Source organism: Epinephelus lanceolatus, chromosome 14, assembly GCF_041903045.1.
Source record: "Epinephelus lanceolatus isolate andai-2023 chromosome 14, ASM4190304v1, whole genome shotgun sequence".
Classification (NCBI taxonomy): Eukaryota; Metazoa; Chordata; class Actinopteri; order Perciformes; family Serranidae; genus Epinephelus; species Epinephelus lanceolatus.
This window is the reverse complement of record NC_135747.1, coordinates 26,688,149-26,708,909: the sequence shown is the minus strand read 5'-3', so window position 1 is coordinate 26,708,909 and position 20,761 is coordinate 26,688,149. Positions and strand designations below refer to the sequence as shown.

General features: G+C 43.7%; 2 protein-coding genes across 4 annotated transcripts in view; one reads left to right on the top strand and one right to left on the bottom strand.

The window, feature by feature from the left end:
* The first annotated feature begins 1,261 nt into the window (after window positions 1–1,261).
* acp6 (acid phosphatase 6, lysophosphatidic) lies at window positions 1,262–10,557 on the top strand. 2 transcript variants are annotated; one of them, XM_033615129.2, is made up of 11 exons: window positions 1,262–1,416; window positions 4,117–4,342; window positions 4,435–4,563; window positions 5,296–5,426; window positions 5,567–5,646; window positions 5,733–5,820; window positions 5,995–6,127; window positions 8,051–8,151; window positions 8,250–8,342; window positions 8,438–8,603; window positions 8,687–10,557. In XM_033615129.2, the coding sequence occupies exons 2-11, from the start codon at window positions 4,124–4,126 to the stop codon at window positions 8,819–8,821; spliced, it is 1,275 nt and encodes a 424-aa protein (XP_033471020.1). In that variant the 5' UTR covers window positions 1,262–1,416; window positions 4,117–4,123; the 3' UTR covers window positions 8,822–10,557. The 2 variants fall into 2 exon arrangements, with proteins under 2 accessions (XP_033471020.1, XP_033471028.1); XM_033615137.2 differs by lacking the exon at window positions 1,262–1,416 and adding an exon at window positions 1,436–1,800.
* A 373-nt stretch (window positions 10,558–10,930) lies between these two features.
* The window catches only part of bcl9 (BCL9 transcription coactivator), a 35,511-nt gene continuing 25,680 nt past the window's right edge, over window positions 10,931–20,761 (bottom strand). For both annotated transcript variants that reach the window (XM_033615105.2, XM_033615114.2), the window contains exons 4-10: window positions 18,997–19,310; window positions 17,736–17,843; window positions 17,409–17,595; window positions 16,614–16,710; window positions 14,321–16,502; window positions 13,540–13,812; window positions 10,931–13,388 (exon numbers count right to left, since the gene is read on the bottom strand). In XM_033615105.2, coding sequence (XP_033470996.1) covers window positions 12,349–13,388; window positions 13,540–13,812; window positions 14,321–16,502; window positions 16,614–16,710; window positions 17,409–17,595; window positions 17,736–17,843; window positions 18,997–19,310 — 4,201 coding nt within the window. In that variant the 3' untranslated portion in view covers window positions 10,931–12,348. The remainder of the gene's footprint in view (window positions 13,389–13,539; window positions 13,813–14,320; window positions 16,503–16,613; window positions 16,711–17,408; window positions 17,596–17,735; window positions 17,844–18,996; window positions 19,311–20,761) is intronic.

Sequence of the window (20,761 nt, the reverse complement as noted above, 5' to 3'; positions counted from 1 at the left end):
AATATTAACTAAAATGCTTTTAGTCCTATGTAGAACATGGGGTAGTGTTGCACTTCAGCCTCTTGTGGCCAAAATTATTACTACAACAACAAACACTTAAGAAAAGAATAATCTGCAAAAAAACAACAACCAACAACTAAAAAACAAAACAAACAAATAAACAAACAAAAAAACCTACCAAAACTTTTCTTTAACTTAATTTCAAAGATTTAAAATAAGAAATTAAGGAATTTAGAAAGGGTCTTTATTAAAGTTGTGTATAGGATTTAGTGGTATCTAGCAGTGAGGTTGCAGAGCCTAAACTTCCCCATGTGCCAAGCGTTTAGGAGAAAATGAGAGAAAATGCAAAAAAGCAAATGGCCCTATTTAGGCCAATATTTGATTTGTCTGTTCTGGGCTACTGTAGAAACAACCGGGCAGACTCTATATGTAGATATAGATGGCTCACTGTAAGATGACGAAAACAGTTGTTATTTTCAGGTCATTATAAACTAATGAAAACATAGTTGTGAATATTATATATAATTTTTGCCTATGATGCCCCTATATCATAAAAGTACAAATGTAAAACAAAGGTAGGATAAATTTCAAAATAATAAATAAAGTCCAAAAGGCAAAGTTTGAGATGTTGTTTTCTCTCTTGTCTTTATAACTTTAGAACAGTTGAAACAAAAAAAACATTTTTGCCAGGTTAGGTTTTCTAAGTTTTTTATTATAAAATAAAATAAAATAAAATAAATCTTAAAAAGAGGGGAAAATATGGAAAAAGTAACATTTTTCAAAGTAACTTCTTAAAAATCTGATTAGTGGCGATAAAAATACATTTCTAGCCAAATGCCTCTTCGATTTCGTGTACACATCTTTTATTATAGCTGTGACAGATTCAATGTTATTTATAAATTCTATGATAAATAATTTGATAAAAATAGAATATTTAGTAAATTAAAATGACAGCAAATCGTGTATTTTCTGGTGATGGGAATATTCTTGGCTTCCAATTTATTAAAAAAAACACTTGTGCGCAGAGTCATTAAAGCAGATGTTATATTTTGACTTTTTTAATGTCACAAAAACCACAGTATTTGTTTGAGATTTACTTTATCATTGTGGCATGCAGATACACCTTTGTCCGGTAGGGGGTAGCAATACACGCTGATGCATCTTTTGCCCCATAACTATTTTTAATGAAGAAGAAGAAGGTCGTGGAATGATGTATTGTAGGGAAATGTAGTTTTAAGTATGTAGCTATCACCTTTACTTTCATTGCCGAGTGGTATCTGCTGCCCTACAGTTCCCGACATGTTCTCTGGCAGGAACTGGTGTCAAGTTGCCGACTGAGAGTTGAATTTATCATTTATTAAACGCTGTTTCTTCCACCGAGACAAGCAGAAGAACTTCATTACATCATTACATAAAGTAAGTAACATTAGCTAGTTAGCGGTTAGCTTGACTGACCGTTGAGACGGAGGTCAAACTCCATGTTATCGTGTTGTGTTGCAACTTGCTAGCTTTGAAAGAGTTAACGTTAGCCTGGTGCCAAGCGGTGTTTTCTTAACGTGCTTCGGGTAGCAACGAGTCTGTGTTGAAACGAGTGAAGCAATGTTTATCTGCTAACAGTTATCTTAGGATATCAGCTGTATCAATAGACCTAATCTCACAATACTGGGGAGTTTTGTGGCATAGTTTCGTCACTCGTGGGGAAACATTTGACTAGTAGTAACGTTAGCTCTACTGCAACATCATCTTCATCCTTGACATCATTGGACTTAACAGGAAGTTACATTTTATCAGGTAACTCAGGTAAGTGGAGCTAAAACCATTAACCTGAGTATTTTTATCTGCTTTTTATTATGTAAACTGAATTTGAGAAATTGTAATGAGCATTTCCCACATTGTTAACACTTCATATACCAATTTAAAAAATCTGCAAATTAATTAATAATGTAAAAATAGTTTGTTGCAGCTCATCCTAGCTGAAATGGTTAGTCCAGTGGTTCCCTGCCTCATTTCTAAAGGGACCCCTATCACTGATTGAGCTGAGGACCCCTGACTAAGTTACGTGTTTTATGGATCTATTATATTATATTTATTGTAGAACAATAAAAGAACAGAACCACTGATAAACTGTACAGTTAACTCAAAAAGTGCATACAGTAACTGCAAGAAGTGTGTGTGCTGTGAGCCATTTGGAAGAATTTTTGTCAGGGATAAGTTTTCCTGTTATTTTTAGGTACTTTTTATACAATTATATATTATAAATCTATTGTATGAAATATTATGTATATTATGTACTATACATTTTTATATTTGTAATAATAACACCTACTTATGAGGAGGAGGTTTTGTGAATATAGCTTGTTTTCCAGGTCATCACTGTGCCTTTACTCTGAGATTTTTTTAAGTTTATATCTTGAATACAGGGTGTCTACAGGTCCTTAAAATGTCTAAAAAATTATTAAAATGTCTTACATTTTCATAATTCAAGGCTTTTAAAAAGTCTTAAATTGTCTTAAAATCAGATTGGATGGGTCTTACATATTTTCAGTCACCTAACTTTGAAAATTTCTCCAGCCTGACAGACCCAATGACTGTTAACAATCATTGGACAGACTGAAGAAATGCAATAATAAATAGCATTTATGACAGCGATGAGATTTTGTTTTGTTTTTACATAAAACATGTTAAACTTAAACTCACCCAATTGTTGTCATTTTTCCTTCTTAAGTCGTAAATTTAACTGGGTTATATCTGTAGACACCCTGGAATAATAACCTAAACTTTAAAAATAACAAATTAATTTAGTTTTCTTCACAGAAATGAATATAATACTGAGAAATTGGCGTACGTCATAGTTTAAAAAAAGAAAAATCATACACCCTTTAAAATCAAGAAGGCCTCGAGACCCCCGGTGAAGTGTTGATGACCGTAAATAGGGGTTGGGACCCCCACATTGGGAACCAGTGGGTTAGTCAATTAATCAGTGATCTTAATAATCGACTCGACCAATCATTTATGTCAATTCTGTTAAGCAACAAAACTAAAAGTTCTTCTAAAATGTGAACATGTTGCTGTTTTTGTAGTTTTCTGTGATGATAAACTTACTATCTTCGAGTTTTGGAGTGTGGTTCAGACCAAACAAGCATTATGAATATGCCAGCTGCTGTTTACAGAATTGTAATGGGTCACACTTACTATTTTCTGGCATGTTTTACACCAAGATGAATACAAAACAAACTTGAGCTGGTTTGTTGCAAGACTGTTGTGTAACAGTAGGAAGCCTGAAAGCCTTTCTTAAAGCCACCAGTAAAATCAGAATCTGATTTATTATCCAAGTATGCAAACACATACAAGGAATTTGACTCCAGTTTTTGTTGCTCTCAATGTACATACGAATGAAGGCCTAGACATAGAGCTAAAAAGAAGGACAAACATAATATACAAACATTAATGTATGCAAGAAGTATATACTTATGTATATAAACAACTATAACATTTGTAGACAGTAAGATAACAGTGCAGTGTTGCAGAGTAAAGCTGTAATGATAGTCAATTGATAGATTTGTTAACTGGAAAAAAATAATTGCCTATTTTGATTGTCAATTAATTATTTAGGTTATTTTTCATTTGCTGGTAGCTTTTTAAATGTGAAGATTTGCTGCTTTTCTTTGTCATTTATGATCGTCAATAAGGAGGTCTTTGGGTTTTGGACTGTTGGTTGGACAAAAGAAGCAGTAGGAAGACGTCATTTAGGGCCGTGGGTACTTGTGATTGCATTTTGACTTTTTTTTTTTTTTTGCAGAGTGCAAAGTGTTCTGGGATAAATGTGGAATAATTTGTGTAACTGGTTGCCTTACACATTTAGTTGGATGGTAATGACTTTACATCTAGTTTGCTTAGCTTTGTATTTGACAGTTATGATATTTACATGTTAAAAAAAACTGCACAGGGGGTGTTAGTGTTAGAAGACTACTGCACAGGGTTTGTTCCTGAAAATGATTATTTCTGTTAATGTTACTGTCATCATAATAAAGTTCTTCTTGATCTTACTCTTGTATTAACCCTAATGTGTGTAGTAGTAGTTAATTCAGACACTAAAACAATTTGTTTTGTTCACAGCACAGCCATGAGGAAGGTTTGGACCAAAGCAGGTGTGTTCGGCTCGGCGTCAGTGGTCTTTGGTTCGATGTTGTGGTCACAGAAGAAGACTAAACCAGACCACCCCGCTTCCGGTTCCTCTCCTGCTGACACAAACACCAGATCTTCCTACGAACTGAAACTGGTCCAAGTCGTGTTCCGACACGGTGCTCGAACACCGCTGAAGTCAATACCTGATGTGATGGAGGTAAAACTTTTCATCAGCTCATTAAGTGCTTGTGTCTATACAAAAAAAGATGTCTGTATATAGCAACTTTGGACATGTTTGTCTTGTCAAAGGCCCAGTGGGTGCCGACTCTGTTGGAGCCTCCAGCACACACCCACATCAACTATAAAGTGACAGATCTTGATGGTGGCCCCAGGCCCCCGGCTCTTGTGGAAGACAGCTACCGGAAAAACACGCTGACCGTGAGTAGGTGTGTTGTGTGGTGTTGAATGCATTGAGATAAGAAGGTGTGGACAGAACGAATTCAGGTGCAGGAACTTGTGGAGTTGGTTCTTGGTAAGAGGCTTTGTGGAAGGATAATGGCCAAATAGCTGGATAACGGCAGATGTGAATACATGTAGCAGCTAGAAAAGTGTCATTAGATATTGTTGTGCATGTGCCAGGGCCTTGTGCAATCTGGCACGGTGACAGGTTAATACCTGCTGCAATGAAGGCCTGCTGTTTTATATGTAAAGCAGGTTGTGAAAAGAGATTCTGGATTTAATACTTTTTATAGATCTGCATATGGATGTTCTTGCCCGTCATAGTTTTGCAGCATCGTGTAGATTCAGCAGCCTTTCTCCCTCTAGTGGCCACCAGGATTCATTACACAGCCTTACAGATGACATTAAAGTGCATTCATTCATTCACCTCCTCTCTGTAATGCTGCTGAACTGTGTGTAGAGCCTCCCAGTGAGACATCTCTGCTAGCCACTGTGTCCATGGAAATGATAGTTTCCTGTGCTGAGTTAACTGCTTTGCTAAAGAGCTTTACTGCACTGGATTTAGCTTAGAAAACTAAATCCCACAACGTGGACTCCTGCCATCCTTGTCTCACGTTCAGTCTGGCTTCCTGCATGCCGTGGCAGGTGTGTGTGTGTCTGTTTAGGCCACATCTGTGAGTAAAACCTGATCCTGTTTGTTGCACTTGGCAGGGTGGCACGTACCCCGGTCAGCTGACCACAGTGGGCATGCAGCAGCTGTATGAGCTGGGCAAGAGGCTGAGGAGGAGATACATTGAGGAGAGTCCTTTCCTCAGCTCCACCTTTAGCCCGACAGAGGTCTAGTAGGTGTTGTTATTGTACTTTTCCGTGCACTACAGCTTTGATACATTGTGTTTACGAGCGTAGTACAAAGGACATCAGCCCTAAATGCTTTACTATTTTGAAGCTGGCTGCCTTCCATGACCTGTTTTTCCATTTTTAGTGTTCGCTCCACTAACATTGTGAGGACCATTGAATCTGCCAAGTGCCTGGTAGCAGGGCTCTTCCAGCAAAAACAAAAAGGTAGGGTAGAAATCCATACAAGCATGATGTTATTTATTATATTCTGAATGCTCCTCTAATCAGTTTCTGTAATTTTCTACTTAAAGAAATCGTGCCTATATTAACAACGGATGCAGAATCTGAAATCCTGTATCCTAACTACCATGGATGCAAGCTGCTCAAATCCCTTGGCAGGTACATGGAGTGTATTTTCATACCAGGCCTCAAACATCCCATGTACTCTCTACCCCAAAAACAGGAATCCAGAATAATGTGTGGCGCAAAATTATTAGCAGAGTTGAGATGCCTCTGACAGCTTGTCATGGTGTGTCTGTGTTTCGCGGCTGACACTGTGTGTGTTCTGTGCAGCCACCGCTGGGCAGAGTCGGCCACTCTGCCAGACATTGCAGCAGACCTGCAGAGCATCCAGAACGCACTGGGCATCGCTGCTCACCAGCGCATCGACTTCATCCTCATTAGGGACGACATGGTTGCCAGAGAGGTGACACCGCCGCATCATGATTCATATGACTTTTATTCGGTCTCACCACAAGCTTTCAGAATACATACGATTATTATGAAGACTTGGCCTGGCTGGAGGCAGCAACCCAGCAAGCCGCTCATTATGTAAGATGAAACTCCACAACAGGGTTCATCAAGTTTTTAACAAGCTAAAATAACAGATTCAGCATGATTTGAGTTTAAACATTGACAGTATTTACACATAGCTCCATATCCTAAAATAAGTTCTAATTCAGTCAATGACAGAAATTCATTACTGGACCAGAGACTGCATTTCTCATATCAGACTTTAGGGCCATGTTTTGTAGGTATTCAAATAACCATATTGTACTGTAAATGTGCACACTGGGGCCACCAGTAGATCTGAAACATGACTGAAGGTGTGTCTTTTTTGGCCTTTCCTGAATTTTCCCATGCTGTGCAAAGCCAAATACTGAAATCTTACCTAACATTCTGGCTGAGCATGTTCGGATTCGACATTCAAACTAACAGACCAATTAAAGCAACACATTTCTAAGTCAGTGCATCTATAAACTAGTCAAAGCTGGGGTAGGCAGAAATCTGGAAAGGGCAAGAAAAAAGGCAGGATTTGGAAATACACCCTCCTCCCACTCTGCTCCTGCAGCTCGCCTCTCTCTCCTCTCTGTCCTAAGCTCCTCCCACAACCACAGGCATATGCACGCGTTTCATACGGTAACACTGATTTATTTATTCCTATTTCACTGTAGAGTTGCATGCTGGTTTTCCGCTCAGCCCCTTCTCGCCCCGCTTTCTCTACCTTTCTGTTTCTCACAGCACAAATGGGATAAGAATTTGCAAGCTAACGTTAGCCACCCCACCATCCCTCCATCTCACTCCCTGCAACTGTGGTCTGCTTTAGCGGGAGTAGAGCTAGCAGCAGCTCAGGAGCCGGACCTTTGGTCAGCGGCTGAAGCAGTTTAAATTCTGCCAGCCCCTTAGCACCAGGTGTCACAGTGGGTAACGGCAGCCACAGAAAGTTTGCTAATCCAGCAGGGAGTCAGGGATGTAAGCTCCCCTGTAGCTGGCGTTTGCGTGGCTGTATTGCGGTCGCTGCGGCTGCTGACTAGGGGTTCATCTCAGGAGCTGCTGCCTTGCTCTCCTCCCGATAGGTGGGGAGTGAGATGGAGTACACACTGTGGTTTGTGGCTCGAGCTGACATTAGCTAGGCCCACAAAAACATGAATATGAGCTGCAGCTGTGAGCCTTTAGCTCTGGTTAGCAGAAGGCTAAACTATTAGCAACATTTTCTGTCCATTACTGAAACGCCTTAATATTGAGACGTGTTTTGTTTCCTTTATCGTCAGACTGTCTTTTCTTTTTGAGAAGTGGGTCTTCCTTTTTTGGGTTGCTTTGCAGTGTAGGCAGTCGTTGTAAATGCAGGAAAAGCAACTTTTTCTGCAGGACTGTCCTGCATTGAATCAGGCTTTTACCAAAGCGACGTACACACACAACTGCAACTCTCCAATCATGAGCTACATTTTCCAAAGCTTGAAAACAGAGCCAAGAGGAGGTGCAGAATTCTATTTTATTCCCAGAACAACTGAATCACAATATACTTCAAGTTTATTGTGGAATTTTTGCCCCATTAAGCCAAAATTAAACTGCCAACCCGAGCTTTAAATAGAAAATAAAGCTTCTGGTGAATTTTTTTCTCACGGCTAAAAATTGACACCCTGTCTATTGTAAGTCGCCCACAGTAGACACCACTTTGTAAAATGACTATGATGAAGGGGAAACTGGGTTAAAAAAAATCACATAATAACACGACAACTCTGGAAAACGTTAGCAAACCTTCAGTCATGTTGGAAGTTTCCTTTCTGAGGCTTGTGTTGCTTTGCAGCATCGCTGATACTGACTGTGTCAAGTCTCTGCACATTAACAGACGCATGGCCTGCCCTGCCCATCAGTGCTGGACACCTGGAGGAATACAGTGGAACAGAGAGCAGTTGACATGATCTGCCATGTGTATGAACCCAGCAAGAGGTCAGATTAAGTCAGCCAGAGGAGGGGCTTTTGAATTTAGACCATTTGTTTCATGTGCAACAGACCACCATTAATTCTCGTGCTCTTTTTTTTTCCAGGGAGAACTTGCAGCTGTGTGTTGGACGCCTCCTGCACACACTTTTAACCAACATAGATGAGAAAGTACAGGGCACCTCATCAGAGCCAAACAGGTTGGACACCTCTGGACGGACACACCCGTTTGTTGCACAAACTTGATTGTGTTTGTTCTTTATATGTTCCTCTGTTTAAATCCTCCCTACAACAGGAAACTATTTTTGTACTCTGCACACGACACTACTTTGATTCCCTGTCTGATGGCTCTGGGGGTGTTTGACATGAGATGGCCACCGTATGCCGCTGACATGACTCTGGAGCTGCACCAACAGCAGCAGACCAACAAGTCCTTCGTTAAAGTGTCATACGTGGGCGAGGTAAGGGGTGAGAATATGTTTATTGATAAGCTGCTGCATTTTTCCCCGTTGTGTTTTACTCTAAGTTGCTTGTCTCTCTGTAGGATCTACTTATACCAGGTTGTAGTGGAGTCTACTGCCCTCTGGAGGAGTTCAAACAGGTCCTCTCAGCATACTCACTGAGCTCTGACCTCTACCAGTCACTTTGTAACAGCACAGAGGACCTGACCGATCCCTGAACCCTCAGCAAACGGTCACGTCTCAACACAGTGCTACTCATGACATTACACTCTAACAGGTATCATGCATCATGTTTTTTTACGTCCTCCGTTTCTCACTCCATCCAGCCAGCATCACCAGGGGAAACTTGTTAGGTGTAATAGTCCTGGATCACAGCCTGAAGTTTTTTCAATTCATATCACTTTTAACTTCAATGATAATTGCTAATCTTGATGAAACCGTGGCAGTAGAATGTTCCACTAAGGTATTAATTTAATGATTATGGCATATTGACAAGTGTTAGTGCAGAATTATTAAGCTATACAGTGTTTACGTGATATCAGATGCTTTAGTGCACAGGTGTCAGTTTGCATGCACTTAATCTGTTTGGCTTGATGATGAAGGATCCGTGTTTTTTTTATTGTCGACAAAACCCAAAAGACTAAAACCAACGTCTCCCAGTGCCGTCACAAATCTTTTAAAGCAAATGACAAATACATAGAGTTTTTTTTAAAAGTCTAAGTAATTTGTTAAAACAGCTAGATGCTACTTTTAAACTGGAGTAAATTGTGCGCTTGTTGGAGACTATTTTCAGCTGTGGATTGATAAACATTTGGTGATCTAGAGAGTGTTTATTGCATTAGGATCGTGGATGTGTAAAGAGAACTGGATGCAGCGCTGGAGGCAGGGCTGCGTTCATTCCTATAGAAGTCGCTCAGTGGTGCATGCAGCAAAAGCGTTTGACTTCTTAGGTGTAAAATTACCCAGGTAGTCCGCTTTGTTGGACCCATAGTGCACATGTCCTAGTGTTTAATTTAATCCCGCCTCCTAAATGGTCATTTTCAGGCTTACTATGTCAGTTCAGAATAACTCTGGATCCTACTATGAGTGAATTTTACAAGTTTTAAGACATAATGATTTAAATAAAGGCTGTTTTGCATTTGTACTAGGAAATTGATGTACCTTAAAAAATGTCTGCTGATTTACTATAGATTTCTCTTTGTCAAATAAGCTTCAAAGCCTTGCACTGTTCCTGGGGGCTTCATCAGGGTAGTGTGTGGTATCTGTGATTGACTCAACAGAAACTTCTGTGCCATGTTATTTGCAGTAAAGGAACATACTCCTGCATGCATCTCTATTGCAAGGAGGGTTTGCCAACTCATGTAATACCCAATAGTAGGATGAATTAATTGTTGGTTTTACTCTTTTGGGGATCTGCTGAAAAGAAAAATAGAGATTATCGGCCTTTTCTTCAGAATTTCAAACCACTGCTGCTGTTTATGCTTACGCTAAAATATGGACGTCAAAGGTTGACTACTGTGGCATCATCAATGCTGGTAACTGCAAGTATTCTGCTTATTTGGTCGTCTTCATGAATCATGATCAGATCTTTCATTTTCCATAATTTCATTCCTCAGGGGAATACTAAGCAGCTCATGTACCGTATCTAATTTGGGGAATGTACATTAGTGTGTAGGTGAATGTCCTCATAACCATGTTGAATCTACGGAAAATGGAATAATTCTGCTACGGTATATCTCAAGAGTGACACATTATATTGCCTTCTTGTAGGGGTTTGTTGGTACCATCAAACCCGAGTATAATGTACGCGTGATTACATGCCCATTATACAGACCTGTGATACTACTGTGTTACAATAACACACATTGTACCTCATCAGCGGGAGTTTCCTGTGCCCTGCTGCTTAAAGTGTAAAGGTTTGGATTAGTGAGTCATAAATAAAGGTTTTAATCACTGTTAAGTTTCTTTTTCTTCTTTGGGGCTTTTTACTTTTCCTACCAGCAGAGTGAAACTTCAACACAGGTTAGTAAAGCACTAGTTTAGTAGAGTTGGAAGTGCATCAACATGCTTGTATCTATTTTGGAAGTGTGGTGTCCTCTCAAAGTAGCTCAGAGTCGCTAAGTACCTGCTGATAAAATGTCAACTTGACAATGCTGCTTCTCGGTATGACTTGCTCTCTTTGTCCCAGCTCAATGTTGGGAAGGTGGTTTGACGTGTAAAATGACAAAGACACCACCTGGTCCACATGACTGACTAGATATGAATAGTCAGGAGCCACGTGGACCCATACATGCACACACACACACACACACACTCCATAGACAACATGTATATACCAAAACAATATCTTTTATTTGTAGTCCATCACCACAGCCCTGGTAGGCTATTCTGCACCAAAGCCAATGGAGAAACACATGACAAGCTTATACAATAGAGAAAAGAGAGGAAGTCAACTGGATGGTAAGCAGTACGTGTTTACATTTCTGCGTGTCTCGCTCCGGACACCACACCTGCCTTGCTAAATTTTTTTACCAGATCTACCTAGCTCTAGTTCTATAATACCTGGCATACCTGCTTGTGGCATTCAGCCACTCCTGTCCCATTCTGCTGACCATTGGGGGGAGATTATTGCTGTGGGAATGATTATTACCCAGAGTCAACAAGAGAGTCAAAACAAAACAGGAACACAACAGGAACAAGAAGAACACACATAGCACATCTGGGTATTAGCAGTTATTCACGCTGGCGAAAGTTGAGTCCTGAAAGTTTTGGAGCACCAAGTCAAAATGTCATCGACAACTTGAAATGGACTGGGGATTATCGTTGTGCTGCAAAGCTGCCAGGATCCTCACACTTAATGTGTTGCTCTCAATGGTAAAAATAGAGAAAGAAGACGCTTTCTGCAGACGGTCCATGTTTGTGCTTTTTTAATAATACTATTATCTTAATGAGGTCATAGTTTGGTTTGTTATACACTGGAGTTACAAAGGAAATTAAAATAGACTAAAATTCGAATAGCCCACCAATGGTAAACAGTACAGTATTTTTAGGGGGCGTTCCTCCCCCAATGAAAGTTGGGTAAGAGGAGTTGAGAGGTCACTGATAGAATGCCTATACATACAGACACATACATACATACCACACAAACATACAGCCTGTCAAGCACACACACGCACTCCCACACGTATATACTGTACAGAAACAGTCAAAACAATGGAGCGAGAGACAAGATGGAGTTCCACTAAAGTCTTCACAAAGCACAAATTCTTCTTATTCCTTTCTCTTGTTCCATACCATTTCATGACAAATTTTGTTTTTTTAAATTTGAAAAAAGTAGACATATACTGTAGCATCTCCACGCTGACTTTGAGTTAGGTTGATTCCTCTTTGATGTTGAAATTCATCTTTATAGTCAGATAATCAAAAAACACAAGAACAGTTTTTGCGAAATTGATGCACAACAATCCCATACATTCTGAAGTTCATGAGTTAAAATTAAATGTTCTTGTGGCAAAAGTACTCCAATCTGGGCCTGTCCGAGTCTCCACTGGAATAGTTCCCACAGGACATTACTAGGTGACTGGTTAGCTCCATTCTGTTCGTTTCTAGGTACATCCTCTCTCTCGTATTATACTTCCTTTACTTGAGTCCATCAGAGTTTTCTGAACACTCTCCACACAACATCACCTTTACTCCATCCTTGTGTATTGTCCAAGAACATTCTACATACAAGGTTTCTGTTGGATTAGAACATTCCAGGGCCCGGACTGAACCCCATGTCCATGTCACGTGGCCTCATCTGACCCCCCATCATCATTGTCTGCTGTGGGGGGCCGCCCATGCCCTGCAGTGACATCATCATGTTAGGTGAGCCGCCAGGGCCTGGGTGGGCCATTTGTCTCCCCTGCATCATCCCTCCCGGACCCCCAGGAGACATCATCCGGTGCTGGGGGCCCATCATGCCTTGGCCCATGAATCCTGGTGGCCGCATCGAGTTGTGGCCAGGGTTGCCCATTGGCATGTCTTGGGGGCCCATTCCCCCACCAGGCCCCCCTGGCATCCCCCCCATCCCCTGCATGGACATCCCCATCCTCGGTGGACCGTCGCCCATCATGCCCTGCATGGGGAAGCCAGAGGGGTGTGGTGGTTTCCCCCCAGGGTTGTCTCCCCCACCTCGGGGGAAGTAAGACAGAGTCTGGCTGGGCTTCTCCGATGGGATTATCCTGGACAGGTCAAACTCAGGAATGCCAGACGCTCCCGGTCGCATCACCTCATGAAGATCTGCTTCACTGAATCCACCTTGCATGTTGTTGAATTCTGGCCCTCCAGGGGTATTAGGCTTGCACATACCCCCATCACCCCCTCCCCCATGAGGCATGTTCCCCATTCGTCCTCCCATAGGTCCTCCTTCTCCCTGGAAGCCCATGGGATGGCCAGGGAAACCTTGGGGGCCAGGACCATTGTGCGGGGAGAAAGGGCCTTGCTGGGAGGGGGACTGGGTGAGGGGGTATGCCTGGCTTCGGTGAGGGTAACCCATGCGTCCCTGGGGCATCATTTGGGGGTTCCCCATACCAGGGTCTTGGGGATTTGGTGGTATCATCATGCCATGAGGCATCATGCCTGGGCCCATATTAGGGGCATTGGGAGAGGGCATCTGTGGGGGCATACCATGGGAGAGGGGCTGGGATCCCATTGGATTCATACCCAGAGGGCTGAGGGCAGACATGGGTCCGGCGTTTCCAGGTCCCATCATACGTGGATTGCCTTGATGATTCATTGCCATACCTGTGTGTGCAAGACAAAAAGGAGTGATTATATATTCAGTACACACACTTGTGAAGCAGATCAAATGAGGATTAATATAAATATGGCCCGAGGTGGGTGGAATTGGAAATAAAAATTAAACAACAAACAAAAGATATTTCAGATGGCTTACCATTATTGTTTACTGATGGCAGGTTAGGGGAGCGGGCAGGGGGCGAGTCGTCATCAGAACTGGCAACAGTCTTTATGGCATCATGGTAGAGTGGGGTGGAGCTGGGCATTGCAAACTTGGACATGCGTGACATCATGATGGAGAGAGGGTTCTGGGATAGAGTTGGCTCAGGGGGTATGGTGTACGGACTGCCAGACGGGACGCTGCCTGGGAGGGACATGGAGCCAGATGGAGCCCCTGATGAAGGAGGAGCTGAGGGAGGGCCGTTACCACCTAGAGGACGGCATGATGAGAAAGAGAGGACATGACAAAGAGATGATGAATCTTACCAGTTGAGACTTTTAATTCTCTGGCAGATTGTTTTTTATCTGTGAAGTTATGCAGCAACAGTGTCTGGTACTTGGGGCTCATGAGATCTAAATTCTGTGGCCACAAGAGGGAGCCACTGAACCATCACCCACACAACCCCACCCCTCACACAGATGTGTTAACTTGAATGAGACATGCACTTGATAAATAGCCTCCAGATCTATTTTATTTGCATTTTTCAATTTTGTGACTATTCCTATTTCAAAAAGAGAGTGAAGTTAGATATTTAACGTGATATTAATGATCAATAACTAAAAATGCAAATAAAATTCAACACCAAACCATTTACAAAAGACAGCCTGCTATTCACTGATCTGATTTATAATATATAACAATACACTGAAAAAAAGGGGATGGGAAATAAAGCAAACCAGGTGCTGTTGAACACAAAAAGTAGAAGAGACTGTTTTACCTTGCTCCATGCTCCCCATCATGTTTGGTGAAGTGATACTAAGCGGAGGCTTGCCACCCTGAGGTGGTACTCCAGGACTCTGCATGGGTGGTTTTGGTGAGGATGCCCATCCAGGAGAGGGGTTTGGAAGGGAAGGAGACCTCATATGAACAGGAGAGGCACCAGCTGATCCCATCATGGAGTGGGGAGACTTCATTGGTGCTGAAGCTGGCGGAGGTGGAGGGGCACTGGGGCCTGTAGGACCAGTGAGCATACCAGCCAGCTGGGACGGTGTCTGAGGGGATTTAAGGTTTCCAGAGGGCGAACCCATCATGGGGGACTGCACTTGTCTCAGAGGTGGGGACTTAAGTGGGTTGATACTGGGAGAGTTCCCCCCTCCTGCTTGGACATTCAGATCTGCTGGCTTGCGGCCCCTCTGACCTTGTGAAGGGCCACCAGAAGGGGGGAGGTGGTTCATACGGCCGTTACCTCCTGTCGGTGTAGATCTGTGCTCTGGACCAAAAGCTTGGTCTGCATGTGGACCCCTCATTCCTCCAGGACCCCCTGGGAAGGGCCGCCCAGGCCCCATAGGAAAGTCTCCTGGCTGTGCCTGCTCAGGGAAAGGGGGACCCTGCATGGGCCGGCCTTGTGGACCCATGTTCTCCATTGGAGGTCCTCCACCTCCTCTCATTCTCATGATCTCGTCAGGACTCATATTCATGGAGGGATCTCGTAGCTTTGAAGGGTGCATATGAGGTCCTGGTCCAGGGCCGGGTCCCATGCCAAACTCAGGCCCCATTTCCCTTCCCCCCATTCCCTGGAGCCTAGAGGATGGACTCATAGGACCATCACCAGGCATTCTGGGAAACATGCCCATGCCATTACCAGGTTCCATTCCACCTCTTTGGTGCCCCATCATCCTTTGCATGTCCATCATCATCCCTGGAGGGAGGCCCTTCTCTCCACCCATACCTTGGTGAAACATCGCTTCTTGAACTGACTGAGGATTTGGAAAACGCTCACCACGACCCCCTGGACCAGCAAACATTCCCCCAGGTCCACCAGGGAAGCCACGTGCATCCCCCATCCTGGGAGGCATGTCATCAGGCCAGCCCATTCCAGGCCTTGGGGGTCCCTCCATCTCAGGATTCATCATACCAGAGAAGCCAGGCATCCTCTGCATATGTGGCGGCATACCCCTGGGGCCAGGGCCCATACCCATGCGCTCCTGGTAGTGCTCTGGTGGACCACCTGGTCCTCCCCACATCTCTCCTGGGCCCATCTGGTAGGGAGGCGGTGGCCCTCGCATCATGCCCCGTGGACCATGGGGATGCATCATCATGTCTGGAGGAAGTGGCCGATGTTGCATTTCTTGTTTCTTCCTCTTCTCTTCGTAAAACTCTTGCTGTAGCTTCAACCAAGCCACCTGTTCTGGGGTCATCTGATCTCCATCTCCACAGCCCCCTGGACCCCCCATGTGTGCACCCATTTCATCTTGTGGAAACGGGGGCATGTCCCTGGGACCGTGAGGAGGGCCAAAGGGTGGACCTTGTGGACGAGGTCCTCCTGGTCCACCGGGTGGTCCAAGGCTCTGAGACTGCGCCATCATAGCCTGTAGGGGACCCTGCTCAGACCTACGGGGTGCACCATCAGGGCCTCCATCATGAGGTCCACTATGAGACTGCGGGGGCCCAGCTGGTGGAGCATCACGGTCATCAGGGAAAAGCATGCGCTGAATATCTCGCAAGGTCTGCAGGGAGCGCTGGCGATGCTCCAACTGTTCTTGGGACAGACCCTCTGTGTTGGCCTCCATGTTCAACAGCTCCTGGGCCAGCTGCTGCTGTTGTTGCTGCTGCTGGGGTGTCAGACCTGCTCCACCAGAACCTCCACCCTGCCCTCCTTCACCTGCTGGTGGAGGGTTGAGGCCTGCCTCAGGTTGGGTGACAGGGGCCTGGTCAACTGGAGCTGTAGTGTTACTGGGGCTACTGCCGGGAAGATTTTTGGATTCCATGCCTGCAGAGGATGACCCTTCCTGTGGAAGAACACCGGATTGGGTCCCTTGGTTTGAAGGCTGGGATGGGGCTGGCTCTGCCATGCCAGGTAAGGACGGCTTGGATCCAGGCTGGTGGCTCTGATCTTGGGCGTGGGACGGGGGTTGCGGGGGAGGCTTGGAGTCATTTCGAAGGGTGCTTGCTGCATTGTTCTTTAACAGAGAGTGACACAAATAAGATTAAGTTGTGACACTCTCATGCAGGATGTTGATATATGAAAGCATATATGTGTGTGTTACAAAAGGGCCTGTGTGTGTCTTTACCAGGAGGAGGTGAGCTTTGTCCTTGCTGTTGGAGATGTTTTTCATGTGGAAGGCAATGATGTTTTCTGTATGGCCAGTTAGGACTGCATCAGCTGCCCTGAGGACAAGAAGGCAGACAGTCAGATATCAGTCATCAGACACAATAAATATATATGTGTATGTGTGTGTGTGTGTGTGTGTGCCCATTTGAGAGACGCTGAGCCGGATGAATGAGTACTAGATGGGACCATGAAGGTAAAACCAAGGTCAACAGACTAAGCAACCTATTGCACACACGCGCACACACACACACCTTCCACTGAGCATCCACATCTTTGATCTGTAATTCCCAACAGAGTGTCGATCTAAGTGTACATTCCCACTGAGAAACACACACGCTTGTGCAGATACACACAATGGATTTAGGCTATAACTGGGAAAGTTGGGGGAAGGAAGAGAAGGCTGGGGAAGCAAGTATCTCATTGCCATACACACAAATAGCTGCAACAAACATCAAAGACAACAACAACCACTGATGACACGGGCACAGTGATATACTTCAGGCAATTGACATTGTTAGTAATTCCATTTAATTCTGAACTGCAATTCCACAAAGGGTTTAACTGTGGGTGTATGTTTTGCTTATGTAAAAAAGGGGTTTAAGTATTGAGATGATGATTTAATTAGCCTGTCTACACATATTAATAGTTAAAACATGATGAGATAAACTTTAAATACTTATCACTTATCTGAGTTACAATAGTAAAGACGATACAAACTGCAACAGATACAAGTGTGAACACTCGGCTTCCTTACTTGTTGGCCATCTCTGTGGTGAAGACATAGACGAGTTTTGTGCCTGGTTTCTGGCCACTTGCAGGTTCTGTTGTGGAGCCCTGGCCTCCCAGTGTATTGTGGGAAGGCGTGGAGGAGCGACTGAGTCCGGCGTTGGAGGTAGAATGTGTGACGGAGTCCTGGGGCTTCACGTCGCTGGAGTTACAGTCTACAGGGAGACAAAAGGGAAGACTTTAGGACCGGCACAGGCTTATGGGCAATGTAGTTCTACTGAGGAGTTGTCATGAGTCAAGTTGATCAGCGGAGGGACTGCTATGCATGCTTGGATGCACACGTTAACACACTTACTGAAGAATCCTTTGTCATCTTCGTCACTTTCTCCCCCAGAGCACCAGTCAGCTCCACTGTACGGCTGCCTCCTCTCTGCCACACACATCCTCTTCACCCTGCTGCTGTCTGTATATACACACATACACACACACACAATTATCAGTGGACTTGGGTTTATCTGTGCAAGTGAAATTGAGGGACTACAAAGTATATTTTCCAACATGTCCAACTGTTGCCTTCTCTAGATGAAGAGAAAATAAATATATGTGAAGCACTTTTCTAAATTAAGTTATGCAGTGGGAAAGGATAAAAGAAACATAAACCAACCATGGGCAGCAATTAGAGTTTGTGCCATTTCTGTCATTAATCACCACTAAATAAATCCTCTACAGGAAATAATATGTGTAGATAATCTGGTCAGAGTAAAAATATTTAAAATTGTCTCAGATATTCAAATTCAGACCATCAAACTTCAAGACTCCTAGACTTTCTCGTAAGACAGGGTTGAAAAAATCCCATCACAATCTGATGTTACCCGTTTTTTTAATCTAAGATGTGATTCAAGCCATGGAAGTGTTCCTGAACATCACATCACAAATGTTTACAATTTAAAATGCACGCAGCGTATTGATGACCCCGGTCCTTGCCCCACTCTAACCCTGTTTATCCTGAGATTGCTGCAGGAGTGTGAGCTCTGGGCTAGCGACAGTTTGAGAGTCCACCTTCACACACACAGTGACAGGGCTAACTGTTAGCAACACATGGCTAACACTACCTAACAGTTATTAACGGACTTTGCGACAGAGTCAAGCCTTTTTGTTGTCACTTCGTTGAAACAGCTTGGAATTGGATGTTAGCTGCTGCTCCTGTGTTAGCTTGTGCTAACCGGGCAGATGTTGACAAGCTCTGCTTTTTTCACCTTGTTTATCGATGCCATCACAATTATTTGGCTTTTTAAAATACGTCAGAAACTCAGCTGCCATGGCATTGTGTAGCAATATAGCTTACTGATGCAATGGCTACTGCAAAGAGGTAACCTCGTATGTGAGATCAAAGACAAGACTAGACAATAGCAGTTACTATACACATGCCATTAACTGGATGGGGGTTTGAATTTAAGTTACTATAGATCTCCTTCACTGTTCTAATCTGTCAAAACGACAGACGGCCTTCAGATTTTTTACATCACTGTTAAAAAAAACAATCACTCAATGACAGGAAACACTGTTATTATCCTCTGCATTGAAAAACAATGGGTAGTGACTATGATGACACTTACCTTTTTCCTCACTTGTGGGTGTGCCGCTCTCCGGCTGTTCAAACGACTCCACCGAGGTGCTTCTCTCCCTTTTGACTTTAACCTTGGAACTTGGGCCTGAGGTCAGGCCCTGGCCGTTCTTCAGCCCCATGCCCCCTGCCACGTTCTGAGCCCCTTTGGAACCCAGGGTCTTGGGGTCGCAGGGTGAGGGCTGTGATTGGCTACCAGTGCTCCCTGGTTTACCCTGATTGGGCATTTTAGAGTCCATCTGGGTGGCAGTGGAGGGGGACATGACGGGAGGTGAGCGTACCATGGCCTCCGTCTTAGGTTTAGGGCTGAGACAGAGAGAAGGGGGAAAAAAATCACAAGCATAATTAAATGCATCTTTCTTTTTTCCTTTGTTACTGTTTAACACTACGTCATCATGGCATCCAGCAGTTGGTATGGATATTTATGAACTCTGTATTAGGTTACTGGTATCAGGAATTTCTTGTGCACAGTAAAACCTGAACAAACAAACTGTAGAGACTAGGGCCATGTACAAATGACTGTTGCTTACTAGTTGTGAGAGCAGTTCAGTTCAGGCAAGCAGGACACATCCAACTGGCAGAGAACTCCCTTACCACACCCTAATCTCTTTCTCTGTCTCTCTCTCCCTCACACACACGCACACACACGCACACCACATACACACTTGTACAAGTAGCATGAAACAAATGCCAACATGTCCAAAAAGCACAGCCGCATCCTAGCACACTTTACGTACGTTCACACAGACACACAGCTAGTAGAAAAAGAGGGCAAAGCCAGAATTTTGGCAGTCCAGACAGCTGTTTCCAGAGGCTCCAGAACCATGAGTCAGCAGGGAAAACTTCCAACCTCAGTGTACTCCCTGACCCTAAAACAGCTCTGGATCATGCATCAAGACCTTTCAGGTTAGTGGAGAAGCTGATCTTAGATCTGCGTGACACCTGACCTACACTTGATCTCTAAACAGCTCAGGTTTGCGCGCAATAAGACTCAGTTTCACTCCTGATCACATATCATGTACACCACAAGCCTTCTTGTTAAAACACGAAGATCTCAACCTCAGACCTTTGTGTGCAGAGATTGCGCATCCTCCCCAAACTTACATGGGTCCAAACCAGCATGCTATGAAATATGAAGCCTTCAGCTACTGACCAAGCCACTGGCCACAGAGATGGTTGCTCACTTTACTTCAGTAGTTGGGATGGGTAACATTTCCCCACAGGGATTAATAAAGTATGACAAAAAAATGCTGCTTTAGGGCCTTGGCTGAAGTTTTCTGTACACTTGCTCCTGTTCAGCTTTTTCAAAATTCAGACCTCAGCACATTATGCACCTTGCAACTGGTAAGATATTAGAGTTTCACAACATACCAAAGACTGGGATGAGGGATGCACTGATCTCTTTGCAACTAATCATATCGGCCAAAAGACTGCTTAAACTGGCATCTGTACTTGGCTGAACGGCACTAAATATTTTATTTTTACAGAAAATGGCTCCATACATTACAAGTAACCTCAGTGTTTCTGTTTGTACAAAAAGACCTGTTTTTTTCCCACTTCATTCTGTTTTGAACAGAGGGTTGAGTGTGTGTATTTGTTCTCTCTTCCCAACTGTTAATAAACACTGACAGCTAATGTTTATTCATTTTTTGATATCGTGTGATGTTTTTTTTAATTACTTGAAACAGGTTTATGTACTGGACAGAAGCTTGTGCATCTCCAGTGAAGCCCGTTTATGTTTTATTGATGTGGGAAGA